The sequence below is a fragment of the Centruroides vittatus genome, unplaced genomic scaffold (assembly GCF_030686945.1).
Source record: "Centruroides vittatus isolate TY-2023 unplaced genomic scaffold, ASM3068694v2 contig_717, whole genome shotgun sequence".
Classification (NCBI taxonomy): domain Eukaryota; kingdom Metazoa; phylum Arthropoda; class Arachnida; order Scorpiones; family Buthidae; genus Centruroides; species Centruroides vittatus.
Genome location: NW_027122456.1, coordinates 4504713 through 4523679, shown reverse-complemented (window position 1 = coordinate 4523679; position 18967 = coordinate 4504713). Strand labels below are relative to the sequence as shown.

Genomic DNA, 18967 nt, shown 5'->3' with positions numbered 1-18967 from the left:
AACCAAGTGATTTCGATCCGACAAATGTCAACGAACGATCGTCTTCCAAAATGACGTCGACTTTCCGGGAAGGGAAATTTTCGTCGAGAGAAAGTGACATCGATCATTCTTTATTCGGAAAAAGGCAACAATTTATCGCCTTATTCGAATTACGCTTTTTAGAAAGCAAAACAAACACTGTATATAAAATTGGGAAAATTTTATTTGTTAATCATCTGCTTGTGCCTCATCGGAACTCAATTCGGAAAGTGAATCGTCAGTCGGGCTACAACTGTAGCAACGCTCCTGTTAAAGAAAAGAAAAGAAAAGAGCATTAACTTGTTGAAACGCGTCACTCGTAATCCACGTCTCCTTCGTAATCACTACATTTAAAATGACTTTAGTCTAATGGTTAGGCTACATTAAAGAAACAAAGATTTTTAAAATGCACGTAATTAAATTTGCTTAGTCGATCGAAGTTTCTCTAACACGACACGGTAGAAAAATACAATGTTTACTCCAAAGTCTTTCCAGCAATCGTTGCAGTAGCACAATCCACACGGGTCGGGACAGATGTAATGTTGGGGAGTCTCCCGTTCTTGGCAGATAATACAGCTCATCAATCCAATTTTCAGATATTTCAGCCAACCGAACGTTTTTGGATAGTCTTGAACTAAGATCTGTGCAACGCTTCTGTCTAACTGCCAGGAAAAAAACCCCATCAAATTAACCATTTGTATTATTCGAAATATTATTTCATTTTCAGTTAAATTTACCATAAATCCTTCGTCTCTGATCATCTTTCTTAGTCGATGTCGCATCCAACGAAGATAGTTTTTTCTTTTTTTCAACTGTTCGTTATACACATAGATGATCCTTCTTTTCTGGCGCTGCAGAATCAAAAATTTTAAATCAAGGAGGGAAAAAATAATTAAAATTGGATCCGTATCTCACTTTTGGATAAAAAATGCTGCAGAAGTAACTTCTAAGTCTCAATCCGTAAGCTTGAGTGCAGATCAGGATCCAAATAATGCCGTAGATAATCCATATTGTGGTGATACGTTGGGAATTTACAGCCCGAGGATAGGGAAGACAATCTGTCGGAGTGAATGGTAAATATTTCGAAGTATTATTCTACTTCGAAAAATTTCCACTTACCCATAGTTGTGGTAATTTTATCTAGACTATGTTTCGCTTTAAAGCTATTCACTATGGAACGAACAATTTTGGCCACAAATCCTTCTCCATCAATGTCCAACTGAATATGATGAATACCTAGGGGGAAAAAATCGAAGAATTTGAGAAATGAGTATCATTATTCCCATTCTTCAAAAAAAAGGAAAAGATTTCTACCTTTTTGTCTATATTGGACCTGGGAAGAACGTCTCAGAATCATCAGTAATTCGTAGAAAATGCGATCGAAACCGATGAGGACTGCAACAAATATTATCTGGAAGAACAGGAGCACCGTCCCAGTCATCTATCAAACAAGAATTTTAATCATTTAACTGAAATTGAAATGTATTTCCCTGCTAGCGGGTTATTTATTTTGCTCTTTTACTATATCTCAACTTTTATTAAATAATAAACTTAGAAAAAGTGTTAAATAAACCAACTGCATATCTGGATTCTTGAAAATAGAGGCAAATTAATACAAAATATGGACCAAATTGGGTCATCGAACCCCATTTCGAGTTACTTGATATCGATAATTCGAGTTGTGGCAATGTATAAAATCTCATACTTCCTAATTTATTTCAAGAAAGTAATTACTTACAATGCGAAGGGTATTAATTAATTTCTGTAGATTATTGATTGTTATATTTTTATATTGTATTCTGTATTCAAAATATGTTTTTCTTTTCTTAAAAATAATTATCATTATCTTGATAGACACATTCTTTATTTTAAAATTATATCCTTCCTAATTTTCTTCTGTATGAAATTACCCTTATTTATGAAATCATGACAGATAATAGTAGTTGTTTTATACAACGCGTATAATATTATGTGTAATATGTATAAAATAAAAAGTTGGAAACTAATTGCCGTTTCGCAATTTGTCGGTTCTTGATGCATGAAAGTCTGGGAATCTTCCGAGATTACCAGTAGAAAAATTGCCTTTTATACCTATTCTGGCATAAAATTTCCTAAATTATCTATGTTGTAGTGTATTTTTATAGCTAGTTGTACTATTTATATATTATAATAAAGACGAATGTCTTTATTGTTATGTCGGTTTTGAATACTTAAGATAGAATATATTTATAAAACATTATTTTGAACTAAATCAATTTATAATACTTATAAATTCTTTTATTATATAGATAAAGTTAGGAATAAAAATAACTATGAATTCCTGTGACTCAGATGAGTCATATCGCGCATAATTTTCACGAAATACAGTTGTGAATCTGAGAAATACGGATGTTTGATGCTCATTATTATTATTATTATCTATTATTATTTCGTATTTCTTATTTGTGATTTAATTTATGAATAAAAATAAATGTTTTTTTCCTATATTTAATAACTTCTAATAATAATAATAATTAATAATTTCTATATCTTAATAACAACTGTATATGTATACAGTTGTTATTAAGAAAATACTTTTGCACCTTCCTCTGTACATTAATGTTAAGGAAAAAACTATAAAAATTGATTATTTTCAACTAAATATAAATATTTATTTTTTAAACTTGAGCACATTTCATTAAAAAATAAGCAAATATTTATTACAAATGTTTATATTTGTAAACGCTCCTGTATATAATACGAAACGGAAGTTTATTTTCTCTGTGAGGTACTGTACAATTAGCTCCATCTAGTAACTAACCGACGTAATATAATAGAGACGACTTACGTACAAGAGTTAAAGAGTTAAAGTAAATATAAATAAAGTAGAATGTCTGTGTATACACTTCTGAACCCTTTGACTGATCTGCATTAATTTTTTCATACTTATTCTCTAGAACCCTGTGAAAAATACAGATTATCATAAAATCTGGGCACTCTACTCCAGTGGTAAGTTAAAGCTTTATGGATCCCGGGTAAATTTGAATTAGCGGGCTCATGTATAGAAAGGGAGGCCAACCAAAAATAAAGTTTTGTACAGGGTACTTGAAAAGTTAGTTCGGCATTATGTATTGATAGTCAATAGCGTAACCAGTGGTACCCAGGCTTGATTCCCTTGTCTTTGTAAATAATTAAATGAAAAAAAGAAAATTATATAAGTAGAGGAAAAATATTTGAATGTGACATACGCACGTACACATGTATGTGCGTATGTCGCGTTCATGTGTATAAAATTACTAATATTTATTTGTATAAAAGAATAATTTTTAACGAATATTTAATGAGAGAAAAAAGAGGGAGCGTTAAAATTCTACATCTACATATCTTTATTCCACAGCTTTTGCACTTCAATTTTACCTTTCCAGAAAAGTTAGTCCAACTAAAAAGTGTGCGATCTAGCTACTTCAGCCCCTTGTTCAGAAAAGAAAAATATATACTTTGATCAATTAGTTTGGCTCATTTAAAAAATAGAGTACTTATTTAAAGCGGGAATAACAAAGGAATGAATCAAAAATATTCAAATTCAATTGGGTCAAAATAATTTAACTACTAAACACAAATACTACAAAGAAAACTATTGATACATATTTAATAAATTAAATTGTTGCATTTTGTATTTAAAATAAATGAATTATAACAAAATACAAAAACATTTTAAAAAATTATTAAATATAAAATAAATTTTCTTTCATTTAAATAAAAAAAACTAAATTAAATTTTTGTGTTGATGCCTGTGGAGTCAGAGTCGGAGACTCCGACTCTGACTCCACAGCCCTGGCATCAACACAAAAAAATAGACAAAGCCTCTCATATTGAGGGTTTAAGGTTATATATCTTTCGTTAGATAAGGTTGTATATTTTCCTTTCCAATCTGAGGTTATAAAACGATTAATCAGAAGAAACAAGGTACTCACGAATCGTTTTCTCTCGACTTTTGAAAATCCCAGACCAGAAGAAACTACGAAGGACTTTTTCTCCGTCTTTATCAGAGGCAAAAGAGAAGACTTACCCTATAAAGGAAAACAAAGGTTACTTTATACATAAGTACTGTATATATTTAAAACAAGGAGCGAAATACGAACATACCAGTCGTTTTCTCCTTTGGTCGATGCGCCGAAAATATTTAGTGATGTAGATGTTATCGTGTTTAATATCTTTCAAGTACTTGTCGTTATAACTCTTCGCTCTGTATCAAAAACATTAAATTTCTAGATTATTGGTAATGGATACTATGTGTGTGAATGTTTCAGGCGAGACAAAAGCAGTGCTTCATAAAGCTGGTGCTAAACTTGCAATAAGCTCAGGAGGGCTAACAAAAAAGCTGCAACTTTTGAGTTTGCCAGTTCGTTAATCACGACTTCAAAACAAAAATTCGAGAACATTGGAAAGCTAGATGCAAGCCGACTTGGGAAAATGCGTCGTGCTACGTACAGCGACGTCGCACACTTACACAGTGGGCGAAAGCAACATGGATTGCCGTTTCTTCGATAATCATTGTTCACTGTTTCAGAAAGCTGGAATCAACACGCATTCTGAAGTTGAACAAGTGAAGGAATGTGATGGCACAGAGGAGATAGAGAGAGAATATGAATCTGCTGACGAAGTTGAAACCACACCAGCTGAATCGATAAAGTTATTTTGTTCTGACGTAGATTCGAACGTTATACTCAGTTAAAGTTTATTATTTTTAACTAGCTGCGTTGCTTGGGCTTTTAGGGATAAGGAATTGGTGAGGTTGAGTTGTGAGAGGGTGATGAAAACAATGGTCGTAGTAAGTAAAATGTACATTTATTCATTGACATGAGTATTTACAATAATGAAACTGTAAAACACAAAAATTACTCGGGCTTAAGTAAAGAGGAGAAGCTTTAGGGGTGCTTGAGTGTGGGGACCCTCACAATATTTTTCTAGGGTATCGAACAATATTCATGTCTTTTTCACCCATCCAGATGCAATCCCAGGTCTCTCACAGAGGTAGGCTGACACCTTAACCACTCGGCCATCCGGCCGTCCATTGAGAATTTATTAGCAACTAAAAGTTGGTTGGCTTATGTCGATCAGTTTACAACAATATTCTATTTTTATCCATCCAAAAATAACGGTATCTTATTCAATAAGCATTTTATTCAAAAGCTATATTTGGACAACAGAAAAAAAATCTGTTATCAAAATTTAATATAATTGCAAGATTTATATAAAAAAATTAAACTATTTAATAATATCCTTGATATATGAATGTATAGATTAAGGCAACACAGGAACAATCTGTAAGAAACGTACCGGTATATTTGAACATGCGGATAAAAAATCGACATAAAACTGTTGGTTTTTCATTCGCATGTTCAAATATACCGGTACGCGGATAATAAAACTTATCCATACTTTCTGGTATACATACCGGTACGTGTGTAGCTGACTTAAGACACATGAAGAAAACCAGAATAACTCTATGCGGTCAGTCTTTTATCAGACGCAACTGACAAGTGAGATCTGTTTGAAATCCATGACGAATTAGTTTCACCAGAGAAACTCGAAGTCTAGTAGAGTTTTTGGATAACACCAATCAGACGACCGGAGGGTCGAGACGATTAAAACTTTTCGACGGAACGACATCGGTCTCGAAAAAATTATCTAATCGTTGAAGATGTATGTAAAAATGTCACAACCAACGAGAGACGTTCTTTTATATTTACTTAGTTTGGAATGTCAAGTCATCTAGTAGGCCTAACTATAATATACAGTGGATTAATTAACTCGAATGAATCTGTGGGGTAAAAATATTCGGTCTTGAACTTAAAATGTTCTAGTTGCGGATATTCGGCTAAAAATCAAGTGCATTGTTTATCGGTGACCCACAATAAACTATCCATACGATATTTCCGTGGGTCTTATTATTTAGTATCGTTGCGTCGATATAAACCTGTGTGTGTTGTCTAGAAACTCGAAAACGCTTAACCGAATGGTTAAATAAGCTACCGAGAATTGCTTTCCCAAACAGTTGATCCGTTCACTCGGTGTTTAGTAAGGACTTTTTTACACTACGATATTTCGCGTCTAAAATTGACCTGCTGTTTATTTCTGATCACAAATACAATTCTTTACGATTGTTACATTTTTAAAATTTTTATATGAAATCGGACTATAATCGTTTTTTAAAAATTAATTTATCAAAAATTCATTTATTTATTACGTCGGCTAGTCAGAGTAATCAAATTTAAGTACATCAGTAATCAAATTTAAAAAGTGTCCAGAAAAAACAGGTTCGAATGCCAGTTACATTATCTAGGTAAGAGGTGACGAACCTTTTTGAGCCATATAGTAAGCATACTTAGCTTTAAAGATGTTTATGCGTGTCAAAGTTTTAGACTTCAAATAACGATATTTAAATAAATTAAACGAATATGCTTTAATTGGAATAAATGTAAAAAGCTGATTGAAAAGGGGGTAATCGGGTGATAAATCGAAAAGATGATTGAAAAAGACAGATGATAAATTGGAATCGTATGATAAGTTACGTGCCAGATGATTTCTCCAGAGAAAAAAGAAAGAAGAAGAAGGAAAAAAAAACAGAGAATTTTAATAAAAATGAAGAAAAAAGACTTTAACGAATATTAATAGAAGAAATAAAACATTATATGTGACAGTGTATCAGACTTTTTCATTTTTATTCATTTAAAATGTTCCTAAAATTCTGAAATCCTCTTACTTTCCCGATGGTCACATGGAATTTCCAGGTCTTTGCGTTAGTAATTACCACCTAAATAGAGGCCAGTTTTTCATATAAGATCTCCGGTGAGGCATTTTCCCTTCGGCAGATCGCCCATATGTCGCGTTGCCCTCCTTATACGACTAAAATCAATTAAAAATTATTCCCCAAGACTTTTACATTTATGTACTTGGGACCTTGAAACGTCGGGAAATGCAAGAAAAAAAAAAAAGGCTTCTTTTCTGTTTATGTGGATGTGTGTTTATACGTGCGCTTGTGGGTTTGTATGGGAGCACAATTTTGTTTACCAATTTTGAAGCTTAATAACTCCTGTGCCTTATGTGAAAAATTTTCTGAAATTTTGCAGTGAGATTTGTTTATTAAGACTTTGATGCTATTAAATTTTGGTGGTTAAAGGTCCAGTGTATGTAAAGATAGAGGAGGGTCAGGTGTCATATCTCTAGTGGGATCGGATTTAATGAAAATTTTACTCATAGCATCTACAGTTTTTTTTTTATTTTTTAAACTCATTCCTACCCTATTAATTTTCTAAATACGAAGAATTCATAGAAAATTATTATTATGATTAGGGTTGGAACAGTAATAAAATAAAGCAAAAGAAAACATCACATCACAATTTTTCCTACATTACGGAAAGAAGATAATTTTATTGGGAAAAAAAATGTTTTCACAATAAAATTGTTATCTTCTTTTCCATAATTGGAAATAATTATCTCAGCTCAGAATACAGAATCATAATTAATCCGAAGACTTTTATCATACTGTATCAAATCCTCACTAATTTGAATGTTTATTTCATAGAAATTACAGTAATAAGAAAAACAAAGAAAGCTAAACTTGCCTGAGAAAGACAAAGAGAAACATGAAAGCCAAGAAGCGCTTAATAACAACGATCACTAAATTGGCCAGTCTTTTCTTCGTAGTAAAGCGCTCGGCCAAAGCTTCAGTTATGTCTTCGGGAGTGGCTTGATGCACTTTCTCTTTCGGAACATTCACCTGTCAAAATAAATCATCAGTCCAAATAGAGAGAAAGAGAGTTATTCTAATATCCTTGTACCTTATATTGCAAATTAAATATGAAATTTTCATTCATTTCTTGGTCTACCATCGCCAATGACTCGTAACTCGGTCCGAAATTTCTATTGATACTGTTTTCGGATCTACAACCATCTTTACCTTTCTTAGCTATTTTAAACACAAAAAATATTGAAGACCACAAAACATATCAAAGAGATATATGTATTGTTTATTATCTTTACCTTCCATTAAATCGCAAGCGTTATGTATGAGTATGGGAAGACAAATAAGGTAACCAACTAAAAATATTTTTGCTACGCATTTACCATACGTATCTTTAAGATAGTATCGACATTTTTCAACTGCCTTAGTGAAAAGATCTAAAAGAGAGAGTATTCAACAGTACATATTGTTTATGTTCATTGAAATATTACCAATTAAAAAACAATCAGATATAACAAACATTCGCAACGATATTCAAGTTTTTTCTTATAATTCAACTCTTTCTTCTTTCCAATTCCACTTTGATTACGCTTTCTGTACCTTTGCTCTATGTCTTGAACACGATTCTCATTTATTTGCTTGTCAAGGTGTTCTATCTCTTTGATATTCTCGGTCACTTCCTCTTTTCCTTCCACCTGTTAACAAAGGAATCCTTTTCATGTTAATCAAATAATATTATTAATGCTTATTAAAAATATAGTCCGATAAATGTGAAAAAATTTAATATTTTCATAAAAACAATTATAAGTTACCTCATTCTTTATGGGGAAGTAACTATCGATGACTCTTTGCACTTCTTTTTCTAAAACATTGCCTCCATTCTAAATTGAAAAGTAAAATTAGCTCAATTATCGAATCTAAATTTTTGTCCCTGAAAGTTGTTCTCTCACATTGAATTCGTTTGCCATTTGTTTGATCGGACGAAACATCAAGCGAGATCTTTCAATCGAATGGTTAAAAGCAAGAGAAGTGATGCACCCCATAACTCGAACAGATTCGTTAGTATTGAACAACACGTTATCGAAAGGACCTGCAGACGAATGAAATTGATCGTATGCAGAATATTTTTCGGCATTAGAAAAAACAATGCAGTCTTACCATCAATGACATGAGTGATAGCTAAAGTGACCAAATAAGCCCTACCACTCTTTCCAAAAATAGTAGGTAATACCAACCAACACATACATCGAATTTGTACCGACATGGCGTAACCCAGTGTTAAACAGAAGCCTAAAGTGAGCGACAAAACTTGCATGACAAATTCTTCCAACTCTAAGTACCGGATTATACCGTAATGTAACCCTTAAATGGAAAAGTAATTTATTATGTTATCTGAAATGAAAACTATTCGAATTTTTACTTACCCAAAGCGAAAAGAACTCCGATGGGAAAGTGTAGAGCAGTCTTGACCACTCTGTGTTCATATTCTTTGCTGCAAAATACGTCTCGTATCGCCTGTATAAACCAGCAATGACCTGAAGAAATTTAAATGCCACCATCTCAAGATGAAAAGACACCAAATAACAAAATCTGACAGATGCTAATTATAATGAAAAAAGGTTCACTCACGTCTCCTTTTCGTTGTTTCTTTAATTTTAATTATTTCATCAATTATTTTGTCTTTAGTCATTATAATTTCTAAATTTGTTAACTATTAACAATTATAATTTCTAAATGTCTAAAAAACGCAATAATGCAATTATTACGTTCGGTAATATTGTTTGTTTAAATTGTTTCTGTTCTAGCCGTAATCCATTTTGAAGGAAAATAAATATATTCAATATATTTAGTTTTTACAATTTCTACAAAAGCGCCCTTAAAAATATTTCATTAAAAAAAGGCCTTAATATTTTTATTCTATTTAATTTGAACAATTTTAACAAAAAAGAGAAAAATAAAGAAAAAATAAAACTTTAGTTTCTTATAATACTATAAACTAGGCTGAAAATTAAATACTGTTTGAAACATGAGCCGTGAAGAATAATTTGGGCGCCTATGGCAAACTACATACCTTGGCGCCCTTAATTCAACATTAATTACATAAAATATATAATTAAACATTATTAGGTAGTTTTCAAACAAATTAAACAACATAAATATTTAAAAATAGAATAAACTCAGTCAACAAGGTCAATGTTTTTCGAAAAATTGTACAGTAATTTAAAATTTCTCTTCAATCAAAAAATAATTAACGAGCGTTTTCGCTATTCTTGCAATGCATTATAAGTTATTACTGTAGTTGGTAAGTTACTAAAAGACATAAAAGTAAAATAAGGACAATAATACAAGTTTTGTATATGTATAATTATTTATTAATTTATTAAATCCTCGTTCAATTTTAATTGTTATATACGTGCAGCACGCATTATGCCCTTACATGTGATATAATTTACTATACGATGAGTGCTCTGCGGCTGTGGATTTTAGATTTAAATGATAATTTTGATGTTGCAGCTGTATAAAAAAATATCTACTGTATATATTTGATACAAATGGTAAACCCTACCAACATACCATAGCTTTTCTTTCTTTTTTTTGTGGACCAAATAATATATATGTTATGGACTAAGTGATTAATATGGCCACTTTAAACAATGGCCGGGCATTATGAATCGGGCACTAAAAAATTTCGCGTTTTTATCATTATTTATTACATTGGCTGATCACTATACTGCTATCTGGTCGAGCAAAATGATATTAATTACTTGAGGAGCGATCATCTGACAGATGCTAGCCAATCAGCGCTCACGTCTGAGTATTGCGTTTAGTATGAAATTTTAACTCTTTCCACCCCGTGGGCACTAAGAGGGCCTCTTTTAGCAAGCCCATTATGGGTTCGGCCAGGCCCACAAGGGGGCGGCCGCGTGGTGAGGGATGGGGCTCGACATATACAAACGGATCATCATCTGAAAAATTCCTGGGCTTTTTCGATCCATCCGGATCGATCTCAAGTTCCCTAGAGCGGCAGGCTGCCACCTTAAGCGCTCGACCTTTCAGCCATTACGATACGATATTGTCGATATCGACGATATTGACGTTAAATATTATCATTAAATATCGATATTACATACCAATATAGATACGATAACACTTGAATTGCGCCATCTAGCAAAATGTATATTTACTGCTTTTTGCAACGAATGTCTTTCCACAGATGTAGTGTCTTGGCTGTCAGGATCATGTAATCTGTAAATTCCGTTATGTCTTGTCTTCCCTGATAGTTTTATGATCTAGAGTATCGATAAACGCATACTTACTATCTCACGATTATCTTTAAAAAAATGATTTCTAATTAAACGTTTTGAAAAACTTAATCAACTTTAAAAGTATGATTCATTAAAAATGGCTGACGATGATTTACATAGTAAAAAACATGTTAAAGAACATAAACATTTTTCTTTGCAATCCATCGTTTCACAGTCTTCATTGGATCTTTTATTTGAGGCTACTCCTCTGTAAGAAAATGTAAAATAATTAAAATTGGTGAGTGAAACAATGGATTGTGAAGACAAAATTTTTTGTATTCTTCAATATATTTTTTACTATTTAAAAAAATGCGTCAAATTTTATTTTAGAATCGAATTTTATTTAATTCATAAGTGTAGAAATATAAATTTTTATAAATAACGTTTACTTATTAATTAATATAACGACATTATAGTTATAATATAGTTATCAAGCAGAAAATTAATGTATTAAATTTCTATATGGTAATGTTAAAATAACTAACAGTTTTAATAAGAAAATGAGAATGTTTTATGGAGATCAAATTATACATATTTGAAGTTGTCCAGAAATAAAATATAGTTTGATGTATACCTAGTAAAATATCAATTGACCTTATTTGACATGATCAAATAATGCAAAATGATAGGAAAACGTAAGATATGCTACGAGTGAACTTGTCAATAGAATATTTCAAGTAAATTCCTTTATAAATCTACTCAAGTCATGTAATTTTAAATGTTCCTGACTTTAGAAATGTTTCAAATGCTAGCTTTATGTCATTTAACACCCACACATCAATTAGAACCGACTGAAATAAGCTTTTGATTTAACTGACTTTATATACTTTATTCCTTTTATCTACAAAAGCAATTTCTCTCAGAAAAATCAATTTTTGCATTAATTAAAGTACAAAAATCAATTTAATCTTCAACTTGACAATTAAATTGATTTTTAAAAGACTTGCAATGACTTGATTTTTAAAGACTTGAAAATTCTTTTCCACTTCCATTGTACAGACATTACAAAAGTAATAAATATTCGTACAATGTTATTAAAAAATTACATGTTTAAATGCTTAAAAAGTTAAATATTTTGTATGTAAAATACAAAGTTCGGAAATTAATGATTTATGCAAAGTTAATGCTATACTACTAGCCTATACGTCCGAAAAAAAAAAAAAAAAAAAAAATTGGTCTCTGTCCACAAATGGACGGTCTATATCTGACAATTAAATTGCGGCATCCTAGTATTAAAGTACAGTACTATCGAAATCATACTGTGAATAAATAAACGACATATACAGTACCTAGAAATTTGCAAGAATTATTTTACACTATTAGCATTATTTATTATTTTATATTATTATGTTGGGTTAAGTTAGATATACTCGGTTAACACCGGTGGCTAAGTACTATGCCGGACCAAAGTCAAGGCATAGTAACCAAAACAGAAATTAAAGAAGTGTATCAGTGTGTGTGTCTGTATTCAGGAATTTTCTCACAATATGACATGTATTCAATATAGTGGCCTTCTGTAGAGTGATGTATGTGTTTCTATTCAATTCTAATGTGCCCAGGCTTTTGTGTAGTGTGTGTGGTATGACACCTGTAGAGGAGAGAACTACAGGTACAATAAGCACCCCATCCATCCTCCACAGATGCCTTATTTCCTGGGCGAGTTCTGTGTACTTGCTAATTTTTTCAGTGCATGCGTTTTGTATATTGTGAGTGTTTGGAATGGATATGTCTATAATGTATGTGATTTTATTGTGTTTGTCAATGAGTGTGATGTCTGGTCTGTTGTGGTAAATTGTTTTATCCGTGATTATGGCTCTGTCGTAGTACATTTTGTGCGTGTTGTTTTCCAATACTGTCTGTGGAATGTATTTGTAGTATGGTTCGTGGATGTCTGCTAATTTGTGTTTCTTTGCAAGCTCTTGGTGTATTATATTTGCTACTTGATTATGTCTGTGTAAATAATCTGTCTGTGCCAAGAGCTTGCAACCAGAGGTGGTGTTGTATAGTTTCTGGCATGATGTGACATTTTCTGCATGTGTCATTTGTGAGTGTTGCATCTTTGAGTATGTGTTTTCTGTAGTTTTTAGTATTTATGACCTGATCCTGTATGGCAATCATGAATCCTTCCGTCTCCCCAAAGAGGCATCCCTGAGCTATCCAGCTGTTTGACGCAGTTTTGTCAACAAAATCCTGGGCCAGATCGTAAGGATGCCTGTCATGGAGTGCCTTTCGAGCCCACGATTGCTTAATGGTGTCTATGCTTTTTATATGTTGTGTTGTGTCCATATGATGTGAGTGTAAGTTTAATGGTGTGTTATTCGAGTCTGCTAGAGTTACTGCTTTATGTAATTGTGATGTTTCTTGTTTTTTGTAGAAAAACTCTCGCAGTGACTGTATTTGTTTGTAGTGAAGGTTAACTATGTCAATCAGGCCACGTCCGCCGTCTTTACGTGGAAGGGTTAATCTTTCTGTGGCGGATTTAGGATGATGTTGTTTATGCTTAGTAAGTGTTGTTCTTGTTTTCCTTTGGAGTTGCTCAAGATCAGTGTGAGTCCAATGTATAACTCCAAAAGAATATGTGAGTACTGGGATGACATATGTGTTTATTGCTTTAACTGTGTGTTTTGCATTTAATTGTGTTCTGAGAATAGCATTTAACCTACTTTGGTATTCTTTAATTAATCTTTGCTTTATTTGTGTATGTTCTGTTAGTTTGGCCTGTTGGAATCCTAAATACTTGTAGAACTCGCCCTCTTCCATGGATTCAATAATGTCTCCATTTCCAAGTGCAAAATCTTCTTTCTTCAGGATTCCTTTTTCTATGTGAACTGTTTTGCATTTATCTAGGCCAAATTCCATTTGTATGTCCTTGGTGTATGAATGTGTGATTTGTAGGAGTTGATGAAGTTGTTTTTGTGTGGATGCATAAAGTTTTAATGCATAAATGCATAAATTTAATGCATAAATAAAATAATAATAATAATATTATTATTATTATTATTATTATTATTATTATTACATTTTAGTTGTAATTTCAAGATCGAGTTTCCAAACTGATATATACAATAACTTCTGTAATGTCACACGATGATACTTTTCGGATCGATTGGTACTGTACTTTTCCATGAACGAGAGTGAGCAGTTGTTAAACAAAACGACCGGCAGATAAATCATTCTGTAAGTGAACTCGCGTGTTGGTTTTCAGCTCCAGCTTGCGCACGTATCTCTAGAGATATGAAGTTCTCAAACAAGTAGTGTTCCCTTGGAATGACAAGCAGAGTTTCACGAACGTATATTGCCATAAACTAAAAATATGTAGATCACTCTTCTTTATAAGATTTTGGATTGTAAATTGTAGAAAATTAAAAAAAGGCAATGTCAAATTTCCGGACGAACCCCGGGTATTTCCGCTACTTAAATATAGCCATCACTCAACTTAATCTAAAACGAGTCCATCGTGCCAATCATCTGCAACCAACACTACAACACATCTATTTATATAATAAGTTATGTAATAAAATAACTAAATCATAAAATATATCGCGACAGTTAACTAACGAAAGTCTGCAACGCTAAACGATTCGAAGATTTGCATGTAGAAATCTTACAAAATTGATTGAAAAGTCTTGTAGAGAAGTTAATTGCAGTCTTAGCAAGTGCAATAAATGAACATATTGAACTGTTATAAGATATTAAAACATTTTTAGAGTACATTTCGTAAAGGTTTGGGTTTAATTTTGACGCATTTATTGTGCTTTTATAAGTACAGTACATTTTTGTAATCGTTTTTAATATGGCGATTTCAGTTAACAGATGGCGTAACTTTACCAATCCGATAACACTGGATAGGTTCGTTTTGGTAGGTGCAGTGTGGTCTCTTCAGTTATACAATAATAAATTTCAAACAATGACGTTAAATTAAGAGTTTTGCTTAAGATGGCTTTGTGGTAATTTGTAATTAAATTTAAATATGCTTATTCATTTTTCAATCGAAATCTACAACAAATTGAAATGTTTTTCTTAGTCTGTATTAAACAACAGGGTCTATAAATTGATAAGGACTTGGAAAAAAAGGAGTTATACATTTTGTCTTCGTCGAAATCTAAATAAATAGATGTTAGCCTTTAAAAAAAATTTAATTTAATTTTAATAGATTCATCTAAGACAAATAGAACAATAAAATAATTCCCAAATGCATTAACACTTTTAGAAATTTATTTTATAATTCCTATACCGAATGCTTCGGGAAAAAGATTTTCAATACTGTGAAAAGCGTTTAAAATTAGGCCTATACTAGGTCAATAAAGTCGTTTCGAGTCGTTAGCGATATTAAATATTGAAAATGAAGACATCAATAAAACAGGTTATGACGATATAAGTGATATTTTTGCTCAGTTAATACCAGACCTAAGTAAATTGCAGTTATTTTTAAATATAATTTATTGTCAGAATAAAAAAAGCTTTCTGTAATAAAAATGTTTATTCTTACAACACACAGTATCTGCATTTTTGTAATTGATTTGAATGAAGCATATCTGCGTGAAATTCTCCAATGATATTTTATGAAAGAATTTTATTCATTTAATATTCGTGTAATGAATTGTTTTATTTTAATCTACACTTAAAATTGTACATTTTACTGATTTATAATTCAAATGTCTATAATTGTAATTATTATATAAATTAAACAGCTTTATTGTGTTCAAAGTATCCTGGGAGGGAGGGACATTTTTAACCCATCCACTTCTGTGTAGATCCGATCCAGTCTTTGCTTCGCAGTTATATACAGTACACTGTGATAAATTGGAATAGTCAAACTCATTCGCAATCAATTCAGACCAATTTGATTCGGAGATCGGCGAATATTTTGTTGTAGAAAAGTAAATTTTCCGTGAATGCCCAGAATTCACTACATCATACTTTATTTATTTATCAAAAATAGTGTAAATTACTGTACTTTAGGCAAATTTATATTTAAATCTGCTTATTCGCTTGTTTTCTGTTAGTAATTTGCTGTCTGTTATCTTTCTGTATACAAATCTTTTCACTTTTTATCTTGAAAAGCATAATTCATTTTTCTCTTTTTTCATCTTCCATTTATTTTTTTACTTTGTTTTAGTCTAGCATTTAATGAAAGTTTCACTGCATATAATTCATTTTATTAGAGAAAATTTTTTCAGATGACACCTCAACGTAATTTACAATTTACGTTGAGGTGTCATCTAATAAAATGAATCTCATTTAGTCCCATCTAAAAAGCTTTAACTTAGAAAATATTTGATCTGCTTTACGGCATTGTTATTTAACACATTTTGCTACGGTATTCGCATTTAATTTATTTTATATATTAATTTTCTCGATTAAAAAGTTTGGGATTTTGTTTCATAACTCCGTAATTACTTGTAAACGATAATTTTTACGGTGAGCCTTCTGAAAACGAATTGTTCATGGTGCAATTTATATAGGCCTACTAAAATTGAAAAGCTTTAAGAACTCTAAAAGATTCTTTCTTTACTGTAATATTTATCATGCTGTTTTGTACCAAGCAAATTTATGAAGTCGTTTAGTGTAATATTTTCTCGAAATATTGTTTACCTAACGTATGATCGAGTATCATTAATTGTTGAGTAAACATTATATCAATATAATACCAAAGACATGGATAAATCATATTTTGTCTTTTAAAAATCTATTTTTGTGTTTTGTGCCTTTTCTATCATCATTCATTAAATCGATAACGAGCAAACCGCATCAAAATATAGGAAAACAGATCTCGTATTTTTATATTAATCATGTATAAAATTTCGTATACGCCTAACTATAAAAGGAGTGCATTTGATCATAACTGAAAGAACCGAAAGATTAATAAATGAGATATTAAGAGAGCGATTGTTTGATATAATCCATCATAAAACTTGCTAAAAAATGGAAAGAAATAAATGAAAGAAGTTGGCCATTCAGATGAGTATCATATCTATTGTTATGAATAATCATTGAATATGTTCATAAGATACAACTAACAAAAGACAAATTGTTCGAGTTAAACTAGATTCGTCCGTTGATAGGTCGTCTCGGTACATTTATTTCGAGCACTCCGTGCACTTTAGAGTCTCGTGTGTGAAGAGGGTGCAGAAATTTGAATAGACGAACTCAGCTGATACTTGACAAAATTTTTCCTTGACCGACCACACGAGTCGCCTTTTTGATCATAGAATTACGACGACATCAGCTGTCGGGACGGTCACACACCCCGTTGCTGCTAAGGTGAGTAAAACATTGACTCCTTCGAAAAGAAAGTATATTTTTGTGTTACAGGAATTTTTAAATTATATTGTTTTTCTAATTTGCTTTTTATATCTTTGACTCAAATTTAAGAATCCCTAATGCCATTTCTTATTAATTTATAAATTAATTTAATTTCGTTAGGAGTAATCGAATTTAAAAATTCGAAATAAAATAAATTTTACTCTGACATGAGACTAATACTATTCTCCCCGAATGAATGTGATTAATGAAAACATTGATTCCAGTTTGTCGTCCAATTTTCTTCTAAAACAATAACATAATTTAAAGAATTAAGGATTTGAAAAATATAGAAATACACCTTACTGACAGAATAATTAAAAAACAGGATTGATTAATTAACAAACGGAATAATTGACTAAGAATTAGAATAGGCTCAAAATATACTTTTAAAGTAAAATTCTAAGGCCCTTTAAAATATGGCACTGGATTTTCAAGCTTATTTATATTTTCAAGCCTATGTTATAGAGAAGTGTAATACAAGCTTAAAATCGTTGTAAGTTGTAACACAAGTTAGGCTATTTTCAATATCTAGATATTGAACATAACTTACATTAGTGTTACAACTTAGAGTGTGCTCTTTTTATGCATTTCTGTTCGTTATCGTAATTTCTATGTCTGCATTTATGTGTATATTACAGTGGCGTAGCGAACATAACTGGCGCCCGGGGTACGACCAGGGCCGGATTTACCAATCCAGGGGCCCTGGGCACAAATTCGGTGGGGGTCCCCCCTTTAAGAGTAGGCAAATTTGATGATTTAGAAAATTTACACAAAATACTGTACTTTCAATTAGATTTGAACTAGGAAGTTGTAAATTTATTTAAAAATAAGGTTATTGTAAACACATATATATTTTATTGTGTAAAACTAATTATTTTAATTTAACTGAAAAATACCTATGTGAAATTTTTTCCCGAAATTTTCCGATGTTTCATAGGTTTTTTCCCGGGTTTGGTTTTCTCTGCCTGTTGCCCTCATGATTAGGCCACACTAGGCTGTCGCGGTAATAGAAAAAAAATTATGTTTAAACATAATTTTTTTTCAGTTTTGTGGGGGCTCCTATTTTGTGGGTGCCCCTATTTTGTGGGGGGCCCTGGGCACAGGCCCCAAATGCCCTTATGTAAATCCGGCCCTGGGCACGACACTTTATTGGCGCCACCTCCCCCTCCAGAAACACATATAGTTTGTCTTGGAGACCATTTGGGCGCTCCTCTGCGAGTGGCGTCCGGTGCATGATAGACCCCCCTTGCACTCCCCTCGCTACGCCACTGATAGTATATATATATATTGAAATTACTATGTGTTCAACTTTCTGCCTTCATGTTTACCAGAAAAGTCCGTCCGACACCCAGTTACGCTGTATTTCTTATTATTCTAATAAATACAGTACAGTACTTACAACGTTAATATATTTTACTACATTGTTTAAAAGATATGATTTTGTAAACTAAAATATATGATAATTAAGTTTTTAGAAAGAAAATGTTCTTGCAAAGTATAATTCTGTTTCGGAATCAAAATGTACTATTATCTGCACTTCTATCTTACTATAAATAGATTATCAAAGTTCAAAAGTCGACCATCTTCAAATCAATTCTTACATTTGCTAGAT

General features: G+C 31.8%; 1 protein-coding gene across 1 annotated transcript; it reads right to left on the bottom strand.

Annotated features, from left to right (window-relative positions):
* Window positions 1-184: 184 nt before the first annotated feature.
* Window positions 185-9511, bottom strand: snky (sneaky). The gene is made up of 17 exons (XM_067276778.1): window positions 9374-9511; window positions 9169-9279; window positions 8903-9106; window positions 8695-8834; window positions 8557-8625; window positions 8265-8439; window positions 8044-8181; window positions 7842-7969; window positions 7626-7780; window positions 4144-4243; window positions 3972-4067; window positions 1333-1459; window positions 1138-1254; window positions 934-1076; window positions 756-869; window positions 498-680; window positions 185-285 (listed from the first exon to the last, which is right to left on the bottom strand). The coding sequence occupies exons 1-17, from the start codon at window positions 9432-9434 to the stop codon at window positions 208-210; spliced, it is 2139 nt and encodes a 712-aa protein (XP_067132879.1). The 5' UTR covers window positions 9435-9511; the 3' UTR covers window positions 185-207.
* Window positions 9512-18967: the final 9456 nt, after the last annotated feature.

Excerpts from the sequence above, each read along its gene's own strand:
- snky (XM_067276778.1), bottom strand. The coding sequence starts at position 9,434 with ATGACTAAAGACAAAATAATTGATGAAATAATTAAAATTAAAGAAACA. Across the intron at positions 8,440-8,556 it reads ACTTCCCCATAAAGAATGAG|GTGGAAGGAAAAGAGGAAGT; the intron begins GTAACTTATAAT and ends CTTTGTTAACAG. Across the intron at positions 1,077-1,137 it reads TAAAATTACCACAACTATGG|ATTGTCTTCCCTATCCTCGG; the intron begins GTAAGTGGAAAT and ends TCACTCCGACAG.